This window comes from Gymnoscopelus braueri (genome assembly GCF_963280865.1).
Source record: "Gymnoscopelus braueri genome assembly, chromosome: 17".
Lineage (NCBI taxonomy): Eukaryota > Metazoa > Chordata > Actinopteri > Myctophiformes > Myctophidae > Gymnoscopelus > Gymnoscopelus braueri.
The window spans coordinates 14,793,014-14,815,513 of NC_137617.1; the positions used below are offsets into that span (position 1 = coordinate 14,793,014).

The following is a 22,500-nucleotide window of genomic DNA, read 5'->3' on the forward strand; positions in this document are numbered from 1 at the left end:
ACCAATGCAAAGACATTAGGGCGTTCCTTCATAATGGAGAATCCCGTTTTTTAAAGCAATAGGTTTGTAATCAATATAAGTTTTCTCCGCTATTCTAGCCACTACATTGAGTTTAGATGTCCCTAGACGTATCGGTAGGCATCTTTCTATGAATATACGTTTCCACAGAATAGTGTTTCTTGAATGCTGATCTCTTGCTGAAGAGGAAGCCACAGCATTGTCTTTTACTTTTACTCTTATGTTCCTGTACACAAGATGTAACAATAAAGAAACCTTGAAACTTGAAGTCTGTAATGTACTATTTGATGTTAATAATGTACCTCTCCTCTCCTCTCCTCTCCTCTCCTCTCCTCTCCTCTCCTCTCCTCTCCTCTCCTCTCCTCTCCTCTCCTCTCCTAGCTGCACTGATAAGGGGTAACAGGAAGAACTGTGCCCAGTTTTCTGGCTCGTTGGATTGGCTGATCAGCCGATTGGAGAGTCTGGAGGCCTCTTCTGGTAGGACAACTCGCCTTTGTTTAAGCACTCAACTCATAGCGGTCAGCCATCAATTTATCATTCATCGCGTTGTGTTTGTACTATAAATATTTGATCAGTCAATCTCTGAAGAGAACTAAATCGGGTGCTGCAGTGTGAAGTGGTATAGAATGGTTCTCAACTTGAGGGCTCATTGAGGGGGGGTTCCAGGGGGTCCCCTGCTAAATGATTGATAGTTAGGAACCAATTGGACTCTTATGGGTCTGTAACTTCGAGAGTGAACATATGGACCCGTACGTGTGTACACTCTCCGGGTTTAATGAGCCCTGAGGATTGTGTATAGCGTAGATTGGGGTTCCAGAGACATTAAAATGTTGGTCCATGGTGACTAATGCATATCAAACCTTCCTTGGACTCCTGCATGGTAAACTGTCGAGGAAATTCACTACATCCATTGGCTGACCACGGTTCCCTGCCTACCTTTTATGTCGGCACTGAACAGTTTGTCTTGGCAGCTGAAACTGTGGGACGGTAGTATCACCCATCAGCAGCCAACCACAAACGGCGATGTTGTTTTATGACCTCGTCCGTCACTACATCACCATTGGTCATCGCGTCCATCAATCAAGTGGTATACAATGACACATGGGGGTCTTGTACTGTATGACGCCTACATGTATCCAGAGCGCTGGCGTTCTGTGGCAGCGGCTGCTGGTTATCGGTGATGGATACTCACACTGGGCTGCAGTGGGGCTCCTTATCATATCAGTGCCACTGTGCTCCTCAATCTCACTGGGAGATGGGAACATTTCAGCACATGGCACAGTGGGACAGCTGCAGACAGGCCAGGAGAGTGAGTGTGTGTGTGTGTGTGTGTGTGTGTGTGTGTGTGTGTGTGTGTGTGTGTGTGTGTGTGTGTGTGTGTGTGTGTGTGTGTGTGTGTGTGTGTGTGTGTGTGTGTGCGAGTGTGCGCGTGTGTGTGCGTGTGTGTGTGTTTCAGAAAAGGAAGACGTATTTTAGTTTAGTGCTGATTTGTTTGTTAACATTAGCTGTGTACTCTAATCTCCATGTGCGTCATTGGCATAAGTGCACTTTACTTTTTAGAGAGATCACCCCCTTTCTCTCGCTCACACACACACACACACACACACGCACACACGCACACGCACACACACACACGCACGCACACACACACACACACACACACACACACACACACACACACACACACACACACACACACACACACCTTATCACGGCTGTTTTTCTTTTGCCCACATTTGGCCGTAGTCTCTCACTTTCTCTTATATACGGTACATTGTATAAATAGTTAATCATCAAGATGTCAAAAGGTGGTGCCTGAAGAGAGAGACACACGCACACACACGCACACGCACACACACGCACTCACGCACGCACGCACGCGCACGCACACACACACACACACACACACACACACACACACACACACAGTCACACACACACACACACACACACACACACACACACACACACACACACACACACACACACACACACACACACACACACACACACACACACACACACACGCACAGCGAGCGACAGAGAGGTGGTGATAGATGGTGTTGTAGACACCTCTTTTGTTGAGTCATGAACTTTCCAAAGACTGCTGTATATATACAGTGCGTATATGTGTGTGTCTATGTATATACAGTATATGTCTATGTGTCTATGTACTGTATGTATTACTGTATGTATACAGTGTATAATATAAATAGAAGCGGGCACTCGCTCTTCATGGCTCACTCACTTGCTTTCTAGTGATGTAAAAAGTCAACCGCTTCATAGCATTCTGATGCACTCTGGTGGGTGTCAGGGTCTTTCTCTCACATTAAATAATGATGACTAATGACTAACGGTGGCTTTTAAACTGTCATCTCAGGTATACTAGAGGTACTTCACTGTGTGCTGGTGGAGAGTCCTGAGGCTCTGAACATCATCAAAGAGGGACACATTAAATCCATTATCTCTCTGCTGGACAAGCATGGACGCAACCACAAGGTAAGAAGCAATTCATTTTTCTTCATTTCATTCTCTCCTGTCTGTTTGTTTGTTCCTTCTTTCCTAACCTCCACCTTCATGAAAGGTACGGACAGCAAATATCCAATGAGGTGTGCCAATTATTTCCTTCTTCAACCACTGGAAAAGGAAAAATAGCAGTTTGCTCCAAATAATTGCAGCAAGCAGCAGAAATATGAAGACATTATTATTGTTCCCTATCACAAGCGACAACTGTGTATCAGTTAACATTTAAAAAAATATATGTAGGGTTTCATGCCCCTTTAAGTACTACAGCACATTTCATACTGTACAAGGAACAGCTCTAGGCTCTATGCACAGCAGCCATATTGGAAAGAAATTGGGCCCCTTACTTCCTTCACAGGTTTTTATCAATGATACTAATGAAGGCTCTGTTCCATTTAGTGTAACATAGTGGTTCTCAAACTTTTAAATTTCAAGGACCCCCATAACTCATAGACTCCAGTGCATTCCGTAAACTTCCGGTTCAGGGCTTTGTCACTATTCGCCAATAGAAGGCTATGTAGAAGACTGGCCCGATGAAGTGAACGGAGGTGACGCAACTCTCCTTATATGGCTCTGCCCTTCCTTACTTCCTTCACAGTGTTACTTCTTTCCATTATGGCTGCTGTGCATAGAGCCTATAATGACTGATGACTCACTTTAAAGAAACCTGGCGGCCTTTCTCACAAATGAGCATCTTTCCCATTGGTGCTCTGAAACATAGCAGACTGCATCCCACTCTTAACACTGATGTGTTAATATTACATAGAATGGAGTGCTTGGAACACGACCCCCCTCATGCATTAGAAGGACAATATCGGTCACCAGAACCAAGCATGTGTTGTTGTTTTTTCAGTGAATCTAACATGGTTAAAATGGAGTTTAAAGTTATAATGGGTTTATATAGGAAGGGCGTGTGTCTGATAAAAATGAATATCAAATTAACTAATTAATCAATTAACTTAAAAACTGCCTGGGGATGCACACAAAAGAGTAGATGTTAAAATGACCCAGGAAGTGTTTTAAAGTGAAATACCCCTTTTAGAATGTGTGGTGCATCTGGAGTTGACTTCTCTTAGAAAATTATGAGCAAATAAGATGAATATAACCGAATGTTGCTGCCCATTATTTCACAACAATGACATAGTTGTTGACCGATTTGAAACACAGTCAGGGACTGTGGTCCATACAGTAATCGTCCCAGGTGTGAATGCCTTGAACAGAATAAGAATAAAGCTAACAAAACAGTTGCCTAGAAAAGTTGTGAAAAGCTTCCATGTGCAGGGCTGAGCATGGATCAATATAAAAATAAATAAATACCATTATTTATTTATTTCACCGCAGCTTAACCCTTAAATTCAATTAATTTTTTCAATGGACAAAAATCTTTTATTTTGTTGGCCTTCCTGCCCTGGCATTTGGCCTTTGTGCCCTTGAAAAATGGACAACACCAAAGGCCAAGTGGCCGTGCCCCTAAAATGACGAAATTAGCACAACATTATCAATGTGGCTGCATTATTAAAATTCTACACAGGGTCCATTTGATTCCATTTGTACAGAGCAGGGCTGGCACATGCAAATGCAGATATTTGCGTAATTTATGGAAAGGATAATCATAAATTCTATCTACAGTCTATTAATACCAGAAATCTCTGTCTTGCGTAGCCTGTGTCTGTCCTCTGTTTGCCCAAATATGGATATGACTGACGTCATAGATGGACGTCATATATGACTGACGACATTATACTGGACACCAAGTACTCTGATAACGGATACTGCACTCTCACAAATCTCTGTGAGTGGCGTGGTCTGATAAGGGGTCTGCACAAATAAAACTGACTTGACTTTCACGCTGTTCTCAGTGTGTAGACAATGGCATCGGCTATGATTCTCCTGGCCGAAGAGCAGCTATGTTGTTCTATCTGCCTGGACGTGTTCACCGATCCAATCACCACTCCATGTGGACACAACTACTGCAGAACCTGTATCTCCCATTACTGGGATACTAAGGTGTGGCAATGTCCACTATGTGCACAACGATTCTATAACAGACCAGAAGTCTTTGTCAATACTTTGGTTTCTGAGATGGCCGAGCAGTTCAGGAAGACACAGAAGAAGCCGCGTGCCGAACCAGTTGAAGTGGACTGTGACGTCTGTAGTGAGACCAAGATCAAGGCCCTGAAGTCCTGCCTTTTGTGTCTGACCTCCAACTGTGGTCATCAGGTCAAATACCAAATACACACAAATGAATTGACCCTGTAAACTTTACAGGGTGCGGTACAGTGTAAAGAACCTGGACGAAGAAACATGACAGACCTCTGGAGCTGTTCTGTAAGTTGTAACTTGTTACGGTCAGTGCTGCACTAACCCAGAAACGTTGAACCACCGCTGCACCTCAGCTGGCTGTCAGACTACTGAACACCTTCCAGCTGCCTCCTCGACAGTGTTGCCAGATTTTGTGAGAGAAACAAGCAACCAGGTCTAGAAAAACAAGCCCAAAAGAAGCAGCTATACCGGCTATTTGAAAATAGCCGATCTTCAAGCTCACTACGTGTCGCATATTTAAAAAGAAGCTCAAAGTCGCTTATAATAAGTGGACATGGCAACACTGCTCCTCGACCCACCACACCTCCTGGCATATGGTTCTGGTGGGAACAGAGACGGGCCAGCTGGTTATTGTACCGCAGCGTAGCAGGCTCAGGCCCAAATGAAAACCCCACTGAAAGGCCGATTGCAAGACAATGGTGACTGTCAGAAGGGGGCCGGCCCTGAGACCTGAAACCCCAACAGCCAAGGGCCACCGTCCCGAGTCAGTGGGCCCATTCTGGTGCCTGGAATGGCAGGCAAGAGTTACCATTAGTGTGACCGCCCAAGTGGTAAACAAACAAACAAACAAACAAACAATGCAAAAAAATAAAAGATAATTGAATCATTCATTCATAACAAAAGTACAAAAAAACCTCCATAAGACTGACTGGGTTTTAGGAGTGGCCAGAGTCTATCAACAAGAAGGGAACAATCACACTGACACCCAACAAAGGACATTAGTACGATGCTAACACTTCTATCCTCCTCCCCATCCTCTGCAAAAAAAAAGGAGTGTGTGTTCGAATCCCGTTTCCTGTCTTTATGTTTAAACTAACCAACTAGCTACAATATGATCGATGAATATTATGCCTCTACTGAAACTCTCCAGAAAAAACAAACATCACATTAATGACGTTGATGATGCAACACAGTGCTACTCATGGACCTGGGCCGTTACACCGCTCTGGGTAGGAGATACACGCTCCGCAGAGCGCCCCTTTCTAGTTTGTATTATATTCTTTGTGTGTGTGTGTGTGTGTGTGTGTGTGTGTGTGTGTGTGTGTGTGTGTGTGTGTGTGTGTGTGTGTGTGTGTGTGTGTGTGTGTGTGTGTGTGTGTGTGTGTGTGTGTGTGTGTGTGTGTGTGTGTGTGTGTGTGTGTGTGTGTGTGTGTGTGTGTGCTCTCCAGGTATTAGACGTGCTGTGTTCTCTGTGTGTGTGCCATGGGGTAGCGGTACGCTCGAACCAGCACCTGATCTGTGACAACCTACTGCCTGGCAGGGATCTGTTACTACAGACCCGACTGGTCAACCATGTCAGCAGGTACAGTACACGCACGCACGCACGCACGCACGCACGCACGCACGCACACACACACACACACACACACACACACACACACACACACACACACACACACACACACACACACACACACACACACACACACACACACAGAGTACATGCAGGCATGCACGCATGACCTACTGAGTACTGAAGACCGTACTTGTTATGCAATAAATGCTGTCCATTCATCTGCATTGCTTATCTCACCCTCACACTTACAGACAGTGACGTAAAATGAGTGCAACATTAACACATTGATTGCCAAGATCGCATCGATGCGTTCTTTCAAATCCATCGCTTGAATGCCAGCAATTCAAAAGAACACATTGATGCGTTCTTTTGAATTTTCATTGTTTAATCTGTGATCGCACGGCTCTGTTTATTTCTCATCAGCACTTTCGTTTTCCACTTATGTCACACTCACCCGGAGCCGGATGTAAAAAAAAAATTCATTTCCGGGTCACATTGTTTTTCTCCGGTCATTTTCGGCCAGAATAGGGAAAAACACGTTTTTTCACACGGTATAAAAAACGAACGGACAGCTCAACTTCTATTTTCTTTGGTCCGGGTGACTAACAGTCATCGTCGTAGTGTATCACATCGTTTTCAGGCCGATCAGTGGATCAGGGATTGTCGAAAACATAACATCCGGTGAATGACAGGATATGACGTGGGCCTGTTTGGGAGGGGGCGAGCGAGGTGATCAATGTGTGGATTTGCTGCTCTCTACTGGTGGAACTGTCGTATGTGCTTAACACCACAATCAGAGAATTTATTTGAATGAAAAATTACAAAATTACAAAATTTAAAAACACGCAAATTGCTGGCACAGGGGTGAGTACATTATGAATAAACTCTGGCAGTCAATGTGTTAACATACAGGGGTGAAAAAAAAAATCGAATAAGATTATAGTTTTACTGAAAAATGTTTTCAAATTAGAATTTTTAAGCGTTGGTTTGTTGATATATAAAATAAATATATTAAAAAAAAAATCTTGATTATTCAATTACTCGAAAAAGTAAGAACATAATCAATAGTTTGCAGCCTTATTAGCATATCTGCAAAAAACATAAACACAAGACAGCCAAAAAATAAGTACGTCCTCCCCATTACTTCTGTGTGTGTCTCTCTCTCTCTCTCTCTCTCTCTCTCTCTCTCTCTCTCTCTCTCTCTCTCTCTCTCTCTCCCCCTGTACAGCATGCGTCCCAACATCTTCCTGGGTGTCAGCGATGGCTCCGCCCAGTACAGGAAGTGGTACTATGAGCTCATCGTGGACCAGGCGGCGCCGTTCATCACCGCCGAGGCCACCCACCTGAGGGTGGGCTGGGCCAACACTGATGGCTACGCCCCCTACCCCGGAGGCGGCGAGGGATGGGGGGGCAACGGTGTCGGAGACGACCTGTACTCCTACGGCTTTGACGGACTCCACCTGTGGTCTGGTGAGGAGGGGCAGGGCGGTGGGGTTGCAGCCAGGTAGGGTTGGGATCCGGAACTGGAGGAACCGGAGGAACCGGATCCAACATTGAGGAACCATAGGAACCGTTTCCAGAACCGGTTCCCGGTTGTGGACTTGACGTCTGCTATACAATTACAATACCGGCGGTTCTCAACTTTTTTAATTTAAAGGACCACCTGAGAGTTACAGACCTGTAAGGGTCCATTTGGAACCCCTTAGAGGAATCGTTAAATGGAACCGTTAAGGAATCAGACTGTTGAGAGAGAACCGCAATAGTTAACATCCTATTAGGATCCCAACCCTAGTTGCAGAGTGTGTGTGTGCACACACACGTGTGTGTTGGTGCGTGTGTGAATGCGTGCGTGCGTGTGTTTTTGTGTGTGTGTTTGTGTGTTTGTGTGTTTGTGTGTGCGTTTGTGTGTGTTTGTGTGTGTGTGTGTGTGTGTGTGTGTGAGAGAGAGAGAGAGAGAGAGAAAGAGAGCTCAGAATTACTGAGTAACGCACAAAACCCACAGGACCTGCAAGCACACGGACGCTGCTTTTCTGTTAATGTTAATGAATGGCAGCCGTTCTCACTGTCCGCGCACGGACGCTCCTCTCGCACACGTGAAGAAGTCCTGGATTGGCCAGGTTTGCATGCCTTAAGTGAACAAACGTGTGTACGCTTTTTGGGTAGGTTTGGACTTTGGAGTGAAACATAATATGTTTCACTCCAAAGTCCAAACCTACCCAAAAAGCCAGTAATATTATTACTGTATACATGTGTGAATGAGGTTGTGAGTGAGAGAGAGAGATGGGGAGCAAGTGACAGCTCCACAGCAGGAGAAAGCATACACTGTACAGTACTGGCGGTGTGTGTGAGACTTATCTGCTGGTGGCCTCTAGCCGTTAGCTCTAAGTTGTGAGGCCAAAAGATATCACACACAGCAAATGGAGTGAGTCGCATTCAACACATTCAACTGTCAGATTTATTGACTTTAGAGTGGCAGGCTTTATACTGTAGCATATGAGAAAGATGGGGGAGAGAGAGAGAGATAGAGAGGAATGGGCAGGCATTGTACTGTAGCCGTGTATGAGAAAGGAATAGGCAGGCGTACTATATCACAGTTCATATAATCACCACACAGCTGAATATGACACTTATAAAGAAGTCCAGAGCCGACTGTGAGCTCATGGTCTTACAATAAGACATTAATCGGAGTGTGCGTGCGTGCGTGCGTGTGTACGTGCGTGTGTGCGTGCCTGCGTGCGTGCGTGCGTGCGTGCGTGCGTGCGTGCGTGCGTGCGTGCGTGCGTGCGTGCGTGCGTGCGTGCGTGCGTGCGTGTTTTAAGAGTTAGAGAGAGGAGGAGAGAGACAAACTGACGGTGACACCCTATACCGTCTACTGTAAAATAAAAGCTACCGTTCGTAGCTCAGCAGTTAGTTTAGTCCGTATAGGCTTATCCTTCTGAAACACAGCATCCCTCGCTAATCCTCTCTATGAGAGCTAAGGTATCAGTGGGCTGACAATTATATATATATATATTTTACACACACACACACGCACGCACACGCGCACACACACACACACACACACACACACACACATTTTATTTTGTAATTTATTTATTTATTTTGTAATTTATTTTACAGTAGACAGTATGTAGGGTGTCACCGTCAGTTTGTCTCTGTCCTTCTCTCTCTCTCTCCTCCTCTCTCTAACTCTCTTTGTCTCTCTCTCTCTCTCTGGTGCTCTGGTGTCAACGGTAATGTACATTTAGCTTCAGGAAAAGCTGCACATGTTCCCCCTGTGATCTATTCTGGCATCCATAGCAAAGTTCTGCTGAAGGACCCCCATACAGACTCCATTAGTATAATGGCTAATTTATACTTTGCCGTGCGATGGTGCGACGCGCCGGAAGTACAGTAGCAGATCTACAAGCTCGCGACACGTTGCATTCGCGACACATTGCAAGCTTGCAGATCAGCTATTTTCGGCGCGTGACACCGTCATACGACGGAGCTTAAATTTAGGCATTACTCTCCACAGGAACCCCATGAAATGTTAAACATGTCTGCCTATTAACGAACACACCCCAGAGGAAGCAGCTGCTCAGGACGCCGTGGCGTCTGATGTTGCCCCCAGCCCCTGGCGTGTGTGTGTGTGTGTGTGTGTGTGTGTGTGTGTGTGTGTGTGTGTGTGTGTGTGTGTGTGTGTGTGTGTGTGTGTGTGTGTGTGTGTGTGTGTGTGTGTGTGTGTGTGTGTGTGTGTGTGTTTGCGTGTGCGTGTGTGTGCGTGCGTGCGCGTCTGTATTATTACACTTGTGAGGACCAAATGGACCATTTTCCTGGTCCTCACATGAGAAATGGTTGTTTTATCATTAAAAAATGATTTTTAGAGATACAGGTTGTTGTTAGGGTTAGAGTTAGACATTTAGAGGTTAGGTTTAGGGTTGTGGGTTAGAATTATGCCTGATTTATCTAGCATAATTCAGGATTTATTTAGTCTTACTGTTAAAAATGACAAAAAAAACTGAAACAAAAAAAAGGCATTCATAAAATTGCCGTCCTTAAATGTTGATGTCCTCACGTATGTCCTCAAGTATAGTTATAGAAACATAAATAACCTGCTCAAATGGACTCAATGTAGTTATTTTAGTCACAAGCTTGTTGTTAATACTTTTCCTCGGTTAAATAATTATTCCACAGACACACTTATCCATTTTCAACGCGGTGTCCCTATTTTGGCCATGTCATTCTGTGCGAAAATGTTCAAACATTTAAAAAAAAATTAAACTTTAAAAAAATACCAAACAAAATCTGAAATAGTGAAAATTTCAACCTGCGCTTAGCTGCTATTTTGCTACTATCTGTATAAAATATAGTGCATTACTTTATGGGGAAACATAAAACGATTAAATATGGAGATACAAGGTTTCTGTCTGACTGTGAAGATAGTTAGTTCAGTAGTTCCCATTTACTTGGGAAATACTGCACTAAATGGCCAAATTGTAAATTGTTAGGAGGATGATGTGGAAGAGGGTGAGAGGAAGGGAGCATGAGATGAATTAGGGAGAGAGGGATGGATGGGTGGATGGAACTAGAGGGGGCTCGTGGAAGGAAGGAGGGGGGTTAATTGTGTGTGAAAGTCAATCCTATGTTAGGCACTAGGAGCTAATGGTCCTCTGGAGTGTCATTTAGAAAGACAGAGAGAGGGGCAGGGCGGACGTGCTTAGCTACCTGTTAGAATATTCTCTGTCTTATAATTCTCTCCTCTCTTCTTTCACTTAACCCATTCAATCTGGGAATGCATCTACAAATGACTTCTAAATCCTAGCAGGTTTCTTTAGTGGTGCTCAAACTTTTTCATGTCAAGGAACCCCAAAATTATATGTTTTTGGCCGCCGACCCCCATCTCAAAATATTTAGTTCCAGAGACCCCTTAGAAGCAAAGATTTAAGTTACAAATGTTTGCTTTAAAAATATATATATTCAAAGATTTACACCAATTAAAAAAAATCTACAAGCTCATATCTCGGCACTCGGTGCCGTGCTATGAGCTTGTATATCTGCTATTTTTGAATAGCCAAAGTATAAAATAATGGTTGTAGCTAAAATCTAAAATGACACAGATGCGTTCCCGGATTGAATGGATTAAAGATGCATGTGACATGATTGTGGTACTTCATGGTATTTTTGTCTTTAAAACCTTGAAAAATGTGTTTTCATTGTGCTACCGACACATAGCAACTTGAAGTGCATTATGTTACTTCCACTGATCGAGGCCGCAGCACTATTGATTGATTGATAATTAAACGCAGCCGCGTTAAGTGGTCAGCGAACACTGTGAAGATTTTCAAGTGGGCCCTGATCCAGAAAAGGCTGAGAACCACTGCTCTAAAACACACGATCTAAATGTGTGAGGATATGAGTTTTGCTGAAAGCTTCACAGACAAACAGACAAATAGGAATGGACTCAACTCGACTCCTTACCTATCATCGGATGCTTGTTGAGGTACATTGACATGCACCTCAACAAGCAGGAAATGTGAAAGTAGCCAAAGAGAATGTGGAACTGCTTGATATTATGTACAAAGCTGGGGGGGGGGGGGGTTTCAGCTTGGTTACACCAGCATTGTTGTTGTGATGCAGAGTTTACTGATAGAATTGTTTAAAAAGTTAGCTTTTTCCATTTTGGTAAAGGAGACATGCAGGGAGGGAGAGTGCTTTGGTGACTGTCAGACTAGGGATGGGGTGGGTGGGTGCAAGTGGACAGTGACAGTGAAGTGAAAGCCAGTATTTTTTTCATGAGCTGCTCGATGTGTCCACAGAAATTCAGCTTTTTAAACACTTAAATATACTGTTTTTTTGACAATTGTGGCAGTAACTGTCACAATTGTTCACCGCCATGTTATATGGTATATTTTCCTGTTCTCTTTCCCTGTCTCTGTCCTTTCACCATTTGGGAAATTCCCCCTGTCTCCTTCTTAACTTGCCCTTTCTCTGCTGCTGTGTGAGTGAGTGCGCACTAGAGATGCACGGATGTGCTTTTTCGTCACCCAAATCCACATGTACACATGCATTGTCCATCCGCCATCCAACCACATTAATTATATCATCTTATTTATAGATTCGCACCGACCGCATGTCAAATAATGATTATTTTCCGTGACGTTAGTTTTCTTATAAACAATGTTACTCACCATTGTCGCGAATACCGATGTAGTGACTGTATACAATCCATATCCATATCGTGCGTGCGTGTGAGACAGTATGTTGTCTTTAATACGTCTATTTCTCTCTTTAACCGTCAGTTCTCTATCCCTTCAGCCCCTGCTCTATCTCTCTCCTCTGTCTCTCTCCTAACTTTATTTGTATCTATAGTATATATCCTCATCTTGTTTTTTGTGCTATCTAGAGTATGTCTTTCTATATTCTTTCACCCTCTCTGTCTCTCTGAACTATTTACCATACTGTTAAAGAATACTCATAACCAACAACCTGGCTTTGGCCGCTGACAGCTATTCTGTCTCTACCATAATACGCCACTTAGCTGAACATAATTGCACTCTGGCTGGGAGAAATATGGAGCTGTTATCCTGAGATTGTGTGCGTTTGTGCGTGTGCATGTGTGCGTGCGTTTGTGTGTGCGTGCGTACGTGCGTGCGTGCGACGTGTGTGCGAACACGTGCGTATGAGCACATAAAAACACCTGTAACTATATTTCCATTCCTGAATGAAATGAAAATAGCCTGAATTGTCCTCTGCAGGCTGCGTTGCGCGGACGGTCAGCTCTCCCAATCAGCACCTGTTGAAGGTGGAGGACGTGGTGAGCTGCTGTCTGGACCTGAGCGCTCCCAGCATCTCCTTCAGGATCAATGGCCAGCCGGTTCAGGGCATGTTCGAGAACTTCAACTCTGACGGCCTGTTCTTCCCCGTGGCGAGCTTCTCTGCAGGGGTCAAGTGAGTGTTTTAAGACTGTCCCGTAGTTGTTGTATTGTACTGCCGTTTTAAATGACAGAAAACATACCAGAACTTTAAAAGCCATAGGATGTTTACAGCAGTGGTTCTCAAAGTGCGGTCCGTGGGACCTTGAGGGAGTTCCAGGGGGTCCCCAGCTAAATGGCTGGTAACTCTAAGAGTGTACAAATTTGTACGCTCTCAGAGTTATGGGGGTCCATGGTCTATAATGCATACTAAATTAGGGATCCTTGAAATGAAGAAGTTTGAGAAGCACTGGTTTACAGTATAGCTTCTGTTCTATTTAAATTACAATTTATCATTTACAACTTACAATGCAGGCATTTAGCTGCGTTCTCTTCTCTTCACTTCTCGTATTTTTTTTGTCCTTCTGCTTCTGATATGATCTCGTGTCTTTCCTCTCCTCTGCTCTCAGAGTGCGTTTCTTGCTGGGCGGTCGTCACGGGGAGTTCAAGTTCCTCCCTCCACCCGGCTACGCCCCCTGTTATGAGGCGGTGCTGCCCAGAGAGAAGCTGAGGGTGGAACACAGCCAGGAGTACAAACTCGATCACACCGGAACCAGAGACCTGCTGGGACCTATGATCACTCTGTCACAGGCTGCCTTCACACCGGTCCCTGTAGATACCAGTCAGGTAAACACATACATAGCACATAGAAGCAATAGACTCCGGGTCAGTTTCCCCTATAGCTTCGTTTGATTGGCTCAGCTGCAGATTTGAACCGGAAACACACAACACATGTGTTTCGGGTTCAAATCTGCTGCTGAGCCAAAGCCAAAAGATGTTAGATATTTAGGAAGATCCGCCATCCCAATTTTAGCAATTTTGTACACAAATGGCATAACGGTCTCCTCAGTGGGCACAGTCTGGCGGCAGATCTCGCGAACGTCCTATGTTTACTGTCGCTAGATCTTGTGAGAGTGTTGCTGGGACAGAAAAGGCTTGATAACAAATTTGATTTTCTTCTGATTTGTCTCTCTGAAAAAAAGCTATTTTTTGTGTCAGAATGTTGGGAACATTGTGTGGCTTGTGGCGATTGGATCCAATATTTAGTTCAGTGAATGGGGCTAAAGAATTGTTCAGAAACTGTGTTCACGTTCACTCTCCCATTGGAATTAGTAGATTCCAACCTACGGCCAGTCTCCTAAAGAGGCGGCCACCTACAGTACGTCACGCAGATACGGGAAATAAACTGGAGTTGGCGTTTCTTGCTTTCCTATTTGTCCTTGGCCAAGCAAATTAAGCTATCAGAATATGACCCGGAACAAGAAACGGGTCTGCCACCTTCTGGAAAAGGGAACTACAGTTATACACAGGGCCTATAGTGCCTATTTTGGTGGTACTGTATGTACATGTGTATTTTTGTGTATGTATAGATTGTGGTACATGTGTATTTTTGTGTATGTATAGATTGTGTTACCACCCCACCTTGAGAGGATCCGTGAGAAGCTCGCAGAAAATATACACGAACTGTGGGTGATGAACAAGATCGAACTGGGCTGGACCTATGGAGCCGTGAGTAACTTACATTTATTGTTAAACAATTGCATCAGTATGAGCGGTATTAATGGGGGCAGGCGTAGCGGAGTGGGTAGAGAGGCCATCTGGGAATCAGGAGGTAACCGGTTCGACCCCTGGCTCGCCCAGTCTCCATGCCCTCATTAAAGTAGTTCACCCAAAAAATGAGGCTTTGAGGCTTGAATTCATGGAGATTTTTTTTGTTTTTTGTCGCATCCCTGAGCCAATAATTCGATGACTGGTGGAGACTCAAAGAGTCCATTGAGTCTCCTACTGGAGACTCCACGATCATCAGATTATTGGCCTGGGAATGCGACAAAATCTCCATGAATTCAAGGCTTCATGGGGTGTGTAAGTTTTTTTTTTGGGGGGGGGGGTGAAATATCCCTTTAAAGCCGTCTGAGCAGCCATCAGCTGGGTAAGCTATTTGCCCTCCTCCGGGAAACCAGAAAAATACTCCCTTTCCATTTGATTTAGCTACCCAATAGAACAGCTACCTCCTAATACGCAGTAAAATTGTACACTCTGAAATAAAATTAACACTGAGGATGTACCTTCTCCCTGGATTTATGCAGGGACAATAACCGTTGCTCGTACGTGAGTTTGTGTGTGTGTGTACATACTATATGTGCTTGCATTTCAGGTGCGAGACGACAACAAGCGGCAGCATCCGTGCCTGGTGGAATTTTCCAAGCTTCCCGAGCAAGAACGCAGCTACAACCTCCAGATGTCCCTGGAGACGCTCAAGTAGGACTTGCTGTTACACCAACACAAACTAAACGCATCACATTTATCCATCCATCCATCCATCCATCCATCCATCCATCTTCATCCACTTCTCTGGAGTCGGGTCGCGGGGTTAACAGTTCAACATATAGAGATATAATCCTCTTATCTGGCCCTGGTCTGCCCCTTGGCCTCCATGACCTTTCCATGTAAAGGAGCAGCAGCTCTCCTGGGTGACTGAACTCCTCACCCTGTCCCTAAGAGAGATGCTGCCTGTGTCTGTGATCTTGTTCTTTCGGTCATGACCCAGAAAACAAAGATTGACTGGTATATCGAGAATGTTGCCTTCTGGCTCAGCTCTCTTTTTGTGCATCATGTTTATCATTCACACATTTACCACTGAAGTCATTATTTAACCAACTCAACCCTATGTACTTGTACTTATTTAACTGGGGTCCCCCAAGGCTATATGCTTGGTCCGTTCCCCTTTTCTCTCTACACCATACATGGGCAACTGGCAGCCTGGGGGCCACATGCGGCACCCACCTTCACTTAATGCGGCCCGCAGGTTAATACTGATATATTATTGATTTCAGCTGTTACAATTCCAAACATGCAAACAAACATGACCCGCTTTAATTACTTCAGTATATATTAGTAGCGTAATGACTAGTATTAGAATGTTATTGTCTTTTTTATGTCCAATGTATTTGTATTTAAGTTCATAAAGTTAACATAAGTATAACAAAAAGCATTTGAAATTAAATACAAATGTTACTTTTCAGGATTCTAATTCAAAAACAGCAACAAAAAAAATCAGGATTCCAATTCAAAAATAGCAAAAATAGCAGTGCGACGCGTTTTGAGCTTTTTTTGCTACTTTTGTGTGACATAGAATGGTGAAGTACGGCATTCATTTATGAAAAAAGTTAGAATACGGAGATAAGAGTGTCTGCCCGACAGTATTTGCAATGTGTCCCTCTGGAGTGAGTGTAGAAATATAGTGGCCCTCTACATCATCAAAAGTTGCCCACCCCTGCTCTACACCATATTATAACCATGCATTGGGATTGGGATACCATGGGCGGGAATGGCTGGTCCCACCCGCCGGTCAGGAAAACAATCCTGCATCGTCCCACAATAAAGCAGATGTTGCACACCTGAAGCATGTGTGGCCGTTCTTTACTTTAACTTGATACGAATACATTAATGTTATGGTCAAATGCAGAGGAGAACGCAATTTAGAATTGCTGAAATCCAGCGGGAGTGGGACTAAGGAAACGGTCCCACGCAGGGCTCTAAACCATACAGTATCTCTTATATAGCCGAAAATAGCCGATCTACCAACTTTCAGAACTGCTATTTGTGCCGAATGTTGGCCCAAGGTGACGACTGAGAGGTCAGCTCCCTTCATGGATACCTCCTGTTTTGATGTCATGAGACCTCATGGCGACCGTATGGTCATGCATAAGGTCGATGGCATCGTTAGAGCAGCACCAGGTGGCAGCCTGTTTATGTCATGGGAACATGATGAGTTTACCAGCATAGTGGCCTTGTGGTTAAAGTGTCCGCCCAGAGACTGGGAGGTCGGGGATTCAATCCCCGAACCGAGTCATCCCAAAGACTATGAAAATGGTACCCGCTGCCTCCATGCTTGGCACTCAGCATCAAGGGTTAGATTGGGGGGGGTAGGCCCCGGTCCCGGCAACATACTAGTGTCATGTCCAGTGGATGCACTTGTACAAAAACAGGAGATATAGGCTCCTGACCTATGGGGCCACATAGCTCTGGTACCGTTGGTTTCCAAGGCTACTTACTTACACGGTGGGTTACAGAGTTGCTCATTCTCCATCAAATGGAGTCACCAGCCGCTTCTCTTCACTCGACAGCGAGGCGTTTCACCAGGAGAGCAGAGCATGTGCGGAGGTTCATGCCACTTCCCCTAGGTCCCGTCCCTGCTGAACAGCTAGGCGCCCTGACCGAACAACAAGGGTCGCTAGAGCAGCGAATAAGGACATGATCCCTTGCTGGCGTCCCCCCGCGTGCGGACACGGCCAATCGATTTCGTTGAAGCGTTTTACCTCTACCCCACCGAGAATCCCTGAAATACATCTGGTTTATGACATGTATCTCTAGCAAGGGAGAGAGATAGAGAGAGAGACGGAGAAAGAGAGAGCAAAACATAGAAAAGAACAGACCTACAAGCTCACTACACGTCGCATCCGCAGCGCGTTTTGAGCTTGTAGGCCTGCTATTGTGCACAGTAAAATCCTTGGTGTTCTTTTAACTCTGAAGAGAGTGCAAATGTAACCAAATGGACCCGTAAATGAACACCGAGAATTTCACAGTTTTCTATGTAAATGTAACAGAACTTTGTGACTTGAGTCTCAGTGACAGACAGACTCCTGGTTGGGATGCAATTAAAAGGCTCAGCGTCTAACGAGCTGGCAGGATGGAACCATTAAGCGTCTGTTTGGTTTGTGTTTTTTTTTTACACCGTATTGATTTGAACTCATTGAGTGTGTTCTAGCGGGACCATTTCAAAACATTGATTTAATACCATCTCATACACATAACACTCATCCTGCTTGATTAACTGACCTTTTTCAATCTGTGAACTTGATGACTGTGTGTGTGTGTGTGTGTGTGTGTGTGTGTGTGTGTGTGTGTGTGTGTGTGTGTGTGTGTGTGTGTGTGTGTGTGTGTGTGTGTGTGTGTGTGTGTGTGTATGTGTGTGTGTGTGTGTGTGTGTGGGGGTGTGTGTGTGTGTGTGTGTGTGTGTGTGTGTGTGTGTGTGCGTGCGTGTGCGCGTACGTGTCATTCAGGACTCTACTGGCCCTCGGTTGCCATGTTGGACTAGCTGATGAACATGCTGTTCAGAAGGTTAAGAGCATGAAACTTGCCTCAACGTAAGTCACCTCAACAAACATCAGACGTATTTTTTTTTTTTCAAACCTTCACAAGTTAAAATTACAATGAAGGCAATTTTTTGCATATAATGACACGGCCAAAATGGGGACGCCAGGTTGAAAGTGGTCAAGATGAACATTGTTTTGATCTTCTAGCTACGAGTTGTCCGGCGGTTACAAGCCTGCACCCATGGATCTGAGTCACATCAAACTCGCCTCAACCCAGGAGGCCATGGTGGACAAACTGGCTGAAAACGCGCACAACGTCTGGGCACGAGACCGGATACGCCAGGGCTGGACCTATGGGATCCAGCAGGTGTGTGTGAGTGTGCCATCGATATTATACATATACTGCATACACCATCCACTTTATTTAGGTACGGCCTTGCTTGTACAGGGTTGGACCCCCTTTTTCTTTTGGAATTCCCACGCGTTGCGTCGCATTGTTACTGTATAGCTTGTAGATTCAGTTCTTGTCTGCAAGTGTAGTATAAATTGAGCTTAATGTGTGTATACGGTGCTGTACTGTATGTGTTTGGTGCTTGAGGTTGAATTAAATCAGCAGGAAGATGACTTAACGATATGTAGTTGCATCTTGGCCTCCGAGATGGCAATTATTTTGGCCCGCGTGGCGTTCCTGTTTAGACCGCCGTTAAATATGGGCCCGGTCCCAGAAGTACTCTGAGAATACTTTGCACGCAAACAGATGTCAATGTCTTAAGGCTTATGCCATAATCTTATGATGCTGGTCTATAGCACTGGGACCAGCCAAAAGTATATACATAGAACGAGCAAAAAGATAGAAGAAACATTATGCTTGTTAATGTTCCTGGCACTAGCCCAGTTACTTAGGCAAAACAGAGAGAGAGAGAGAGAGAGAGAGAGAGAGAGAGAGAGAGAGAGAGAGAGAGAGAGAGAGAGAGAGAGAGAGAGAGAGAGAGAGAGAGAGAGAGAGAGAGAGAGAGAGAGAGAGAGAGAGAGAGAGAGAGAGAGAGAGAATGAAAGGCAAAATTGGTTAAAGAAGTGGAAGGAGAAAAGGATTGTATTTACATAATTATTCATGAACAGTAGCGCACGCATGCACACATACTGTCACTGAAACTGTCTGACAGGTTGAGCAGTGAGAACTATTTGGTTGTGGTGAGTTCTGGGAAGTAAATTTGAATATAACAATGTGAGGCAGCAAGCAGTATTTTTTTTGGGGGGGGGGTTGACACTGATTGTTGGTACAACATTGTCTCCTACAGCACTATGGAGCGATTAATGATACAGTCAAGACATTGAGACTACACTGTACTTACATGTTACAAATACATATAAATACTGTTCGTAAAATGAAAATGAACTCCAGATCTTCAAATAGTAAAATCAACAAGATGTTGACATTCTTTATAAAAAACTGTCAATGAGGAGCACATTTTGAATTATTAATTTCTAATCAATGGAGCAGCTATTTTTGATTTACATTATGGCATGGTAACTACACAACCCAAACCTCTACCAAAGTGTCCTTGCCCTTTAAGCCCTATTTTATACTTAGGATATTCCAAAATAGATCTACAAGCTCACAGCGCATCGACATGCGACGCGTTGTGAGCTTATAGATTTGCCGTTTTCGAAAAAGTGTGTCAAATTGAAATATTTGAGTATTTACTTTGGTACTGTCATTTTGCTGCCAATACTTTTGTACATTTACTCAAGTAAAATGTTGAAATCAAGCCTTTTACTTGCACCAGAGTATTTCTACATTGTGGTATTGCTACTTTTACGACCACTTAAACCCCAGCGTCCGTATTCTGGGAAAACGTTTGGATAAAATAGCCGATGGACAAGTTCACAACGTCAGCTTGTAGATCAACTATTCTCTGCGAAGATACTTAACGCAGAGTGAAAACAGAAAGGACACTAGCGTAGAGCCCTGAGGGGCCATGTAGGATTTAAGTGTTTAGGTAAAAAGTCTGAATACGTCTTCCAGCAACTGGTCAATACTGCTGCACCAACATGCAGGCTGTGCACCTTCTGAATTCCAATCACAGTCTTAGTTCAGTGCTCTCCTGGCTTCCGGGAGGACGTGTGTGTGGTGATGCTTGTGCAATACTGATTGATCTGCCGCGGACCGCAGGGGACAGTGTGACTGTTCAGCTTGAATGAGATTGCAATCTAATGCAGCAGAGCAGCTAGCGGAGCCGCGTCGATAACCTCCCCCGGTGTTTTCCCTGCCGAGAAGCTTTCAACGTCGTGTGACTTTGATGGACAATTCTATATGGACGGGTCATTAGCAGGACGCTTTTTAATTCGCACTTGGTTTTTGTTTCCCCTGACAGTATTGTGTCACCATCAAGGCATCACCAAATGTAGGTACAGCAAGGTACAAGTAAGATTGGATCTTCGATGACAATGATAAGCGTTTAATAAGCACTTCTTTCTGGTGATACAGAAATGCTGATTGCAAGGACAATTCATTTAGCAGACGCTCTTATCCTTACAGGTGTTTATTGAACTCGATGTAGTCAATAAGCAAGGTAAATAACCACATGAATAGAGTGCAGTGAGAAACGTGTAGGGTCTCAAAGAGACTGGATATCAGGTAAAGAATGAACCTAGCATCTGTCTAACTAATGCTATCTAAATCACACTTCACATTTGTGAGTGAGAAGAACAAATCTAAGTTGATTGCCAGCTGATTATTATCACAAGTTTTCAACTTGTGAGTCTGTGTGTGCTGTTTATATGTCTGTGGACACATTTTTGTCAATGTGAAAGCATCAAAAACATATAAAATGCTGACACAAAGTTTCAGATTATCGTGTGGTCCGAGCAAGGTGACAGGAAGTGACAAACGCTCATAGACTCCAGTGCATTCCTGAAACTTTCCGGTTCAGGGCTTTGTCTCTATTCGCCAATAGAAGGCTTTGTGGAAGACTGGCCGATGAAGTGAACGGAGGTGACGCAACTCTCCTTATATGGCTCTGGCTGATACCATTCGTTTCCATCTGGGAAGACCGTAGCTGAATGGGTAGAGAGGCCGTCTTGGAATAGGAAGGTTGCCAGTTTGACAGGGCTTGTTACACTCCCAACACATCTTCTACTTTCTAATAATAGTGTATAATATTAACAATAATGATATACCCAAAGACTCTTTACGGAGCAATTAGCTGTATTGAAGTAAAATAAATAAAGGCTAAATTAAGAGTCTAGTTTTATCATTTCACTCCTGTATAATCTGTGAACTTCCTGGTGGCCATATGGTATGTTGGAATATCCAGTACAACAAGCTGTTGTTGAACATCTGCGATCAGAAATAGTACAGCCGGCCCGGGCCGCTGGCGTAGCAGTCCGGGCACCTAGGCTGCAATGGTTCGAATCCCGATCCCAACGACCTTTGCTTCGTGCCACTCCCCGTCTCTCTCTCCCCATTTCCTGTCAATCTACTGTATACTATCAATAAAGGCAGAAAAAGCAAAAAAAAATATCTAAAAATAATAAATAAATAGTTCAGCCTCAAATCCCCAACAGCTCTTTTCACCTTCTTCTTTTCCCTCTATACAGGGGGTCTTCAGCGTTTTTCAGACTTTTTTTATTAAATTAAGCAGAGACCCTCTACTACATATTGTATAAAATTGTGTTGCAGACTGAACTTCTTCATAGATTTCATAGATAGCTTTATAGAGCTTATTTTACAGCACTATCATTAGTGTTGTGTAAATTGATTGATATTTGTTTGTTTGTCTGTTTGTTTGTTCTATTAATTATGTTGGATTCATGTTAATGATTATTTTCAGACATTTAACCCCTCAATACTTTACTCTACACCAACCTCTTCACCGAAAATAGCAGATCTGCAAGCTCACAACGCGCCACAGCCCGCCGCGTTGTGAGCTTGTAGATCTGTTATTTTCTGTGAATGTTTTTAATGTATGTATGTAAAAAAAAAAAAGGAAAAAAAGGTTTCTATCACATAAAGATTTGGCGGCCCCCCTGTAGTAAATCTGAGGAACCCCTAGGGGTCCCAGACCCCCTGTTGAAGACAAAATGCTCTACATAGTTCCTTCTAATGCGTCTTTTCTTTGTCCGTTATCTCTTCTTCTTCTTCTTCTTCTTCTTCTTCTTCTTCTTCTTCTTCTTCTTCTTCTTCTTCTTCTTCTTCTTCTTCTTCCTTCTTTCTTCTTCTTCTTCTTCTTCTTCTTCTTCTTCTTCTTCTTCTTCTTCTTCTTCTTCTTCTTCTTCTTCTTCTTCTTCT

The 22,500-nt window shown here is 44.0% G+C and overlaps 1 protein-coding gene across 1 annotated transcript in view; it reads left to right on the forward strand.

Moving 5' to 3' along the window:
- The window catches only part of ryr2a (ryanodine receptor 2a (cardiac)), a gene marked incomplete at its 5' end in the record, with an annotated part of 269,110 nt that overhangs the window by 128,994 nt on the left and 117,616 nt on the right, over positions 1–22,500 (forward strand). Inside the window, 10 exons of the mRNA XM_080455627.1 lie at positions 400–495; positions 2,399–2,517; positions 6,033–6,166; positions 7,389–7,630; positions 12,898–13,090; positions 13,524–13,740; positions 14,518–14,622; positions 15,269–15,372; positions 18,177–18,260; positions 18,417–18,576. Of these exons, the coding sequence (XP_080311753.1) occupies positions 400–495; positions 2,399–2,517; positions 6,033–6,166; positions 7,389–7,630; positions 12,898–13,090; positions 13,524–13,740; positions 14,518–14,622; positions 15,269–15,372; positions 18,177–18,260; positions 18,417–18,576 (1,454 nt within the window). The remainder of the gene's footprint in view (positions 1–399; positions 496–2,398; positions 2,518–6,032; positions 6,167–7,388; positions 7,631–12,897; positions 13,091–13,523; positions 13,741–14,517; positions 14,623–15,268; positions 15,373–18,176; positions 18,261–18,416; positions 18,577–22,500) is intronic.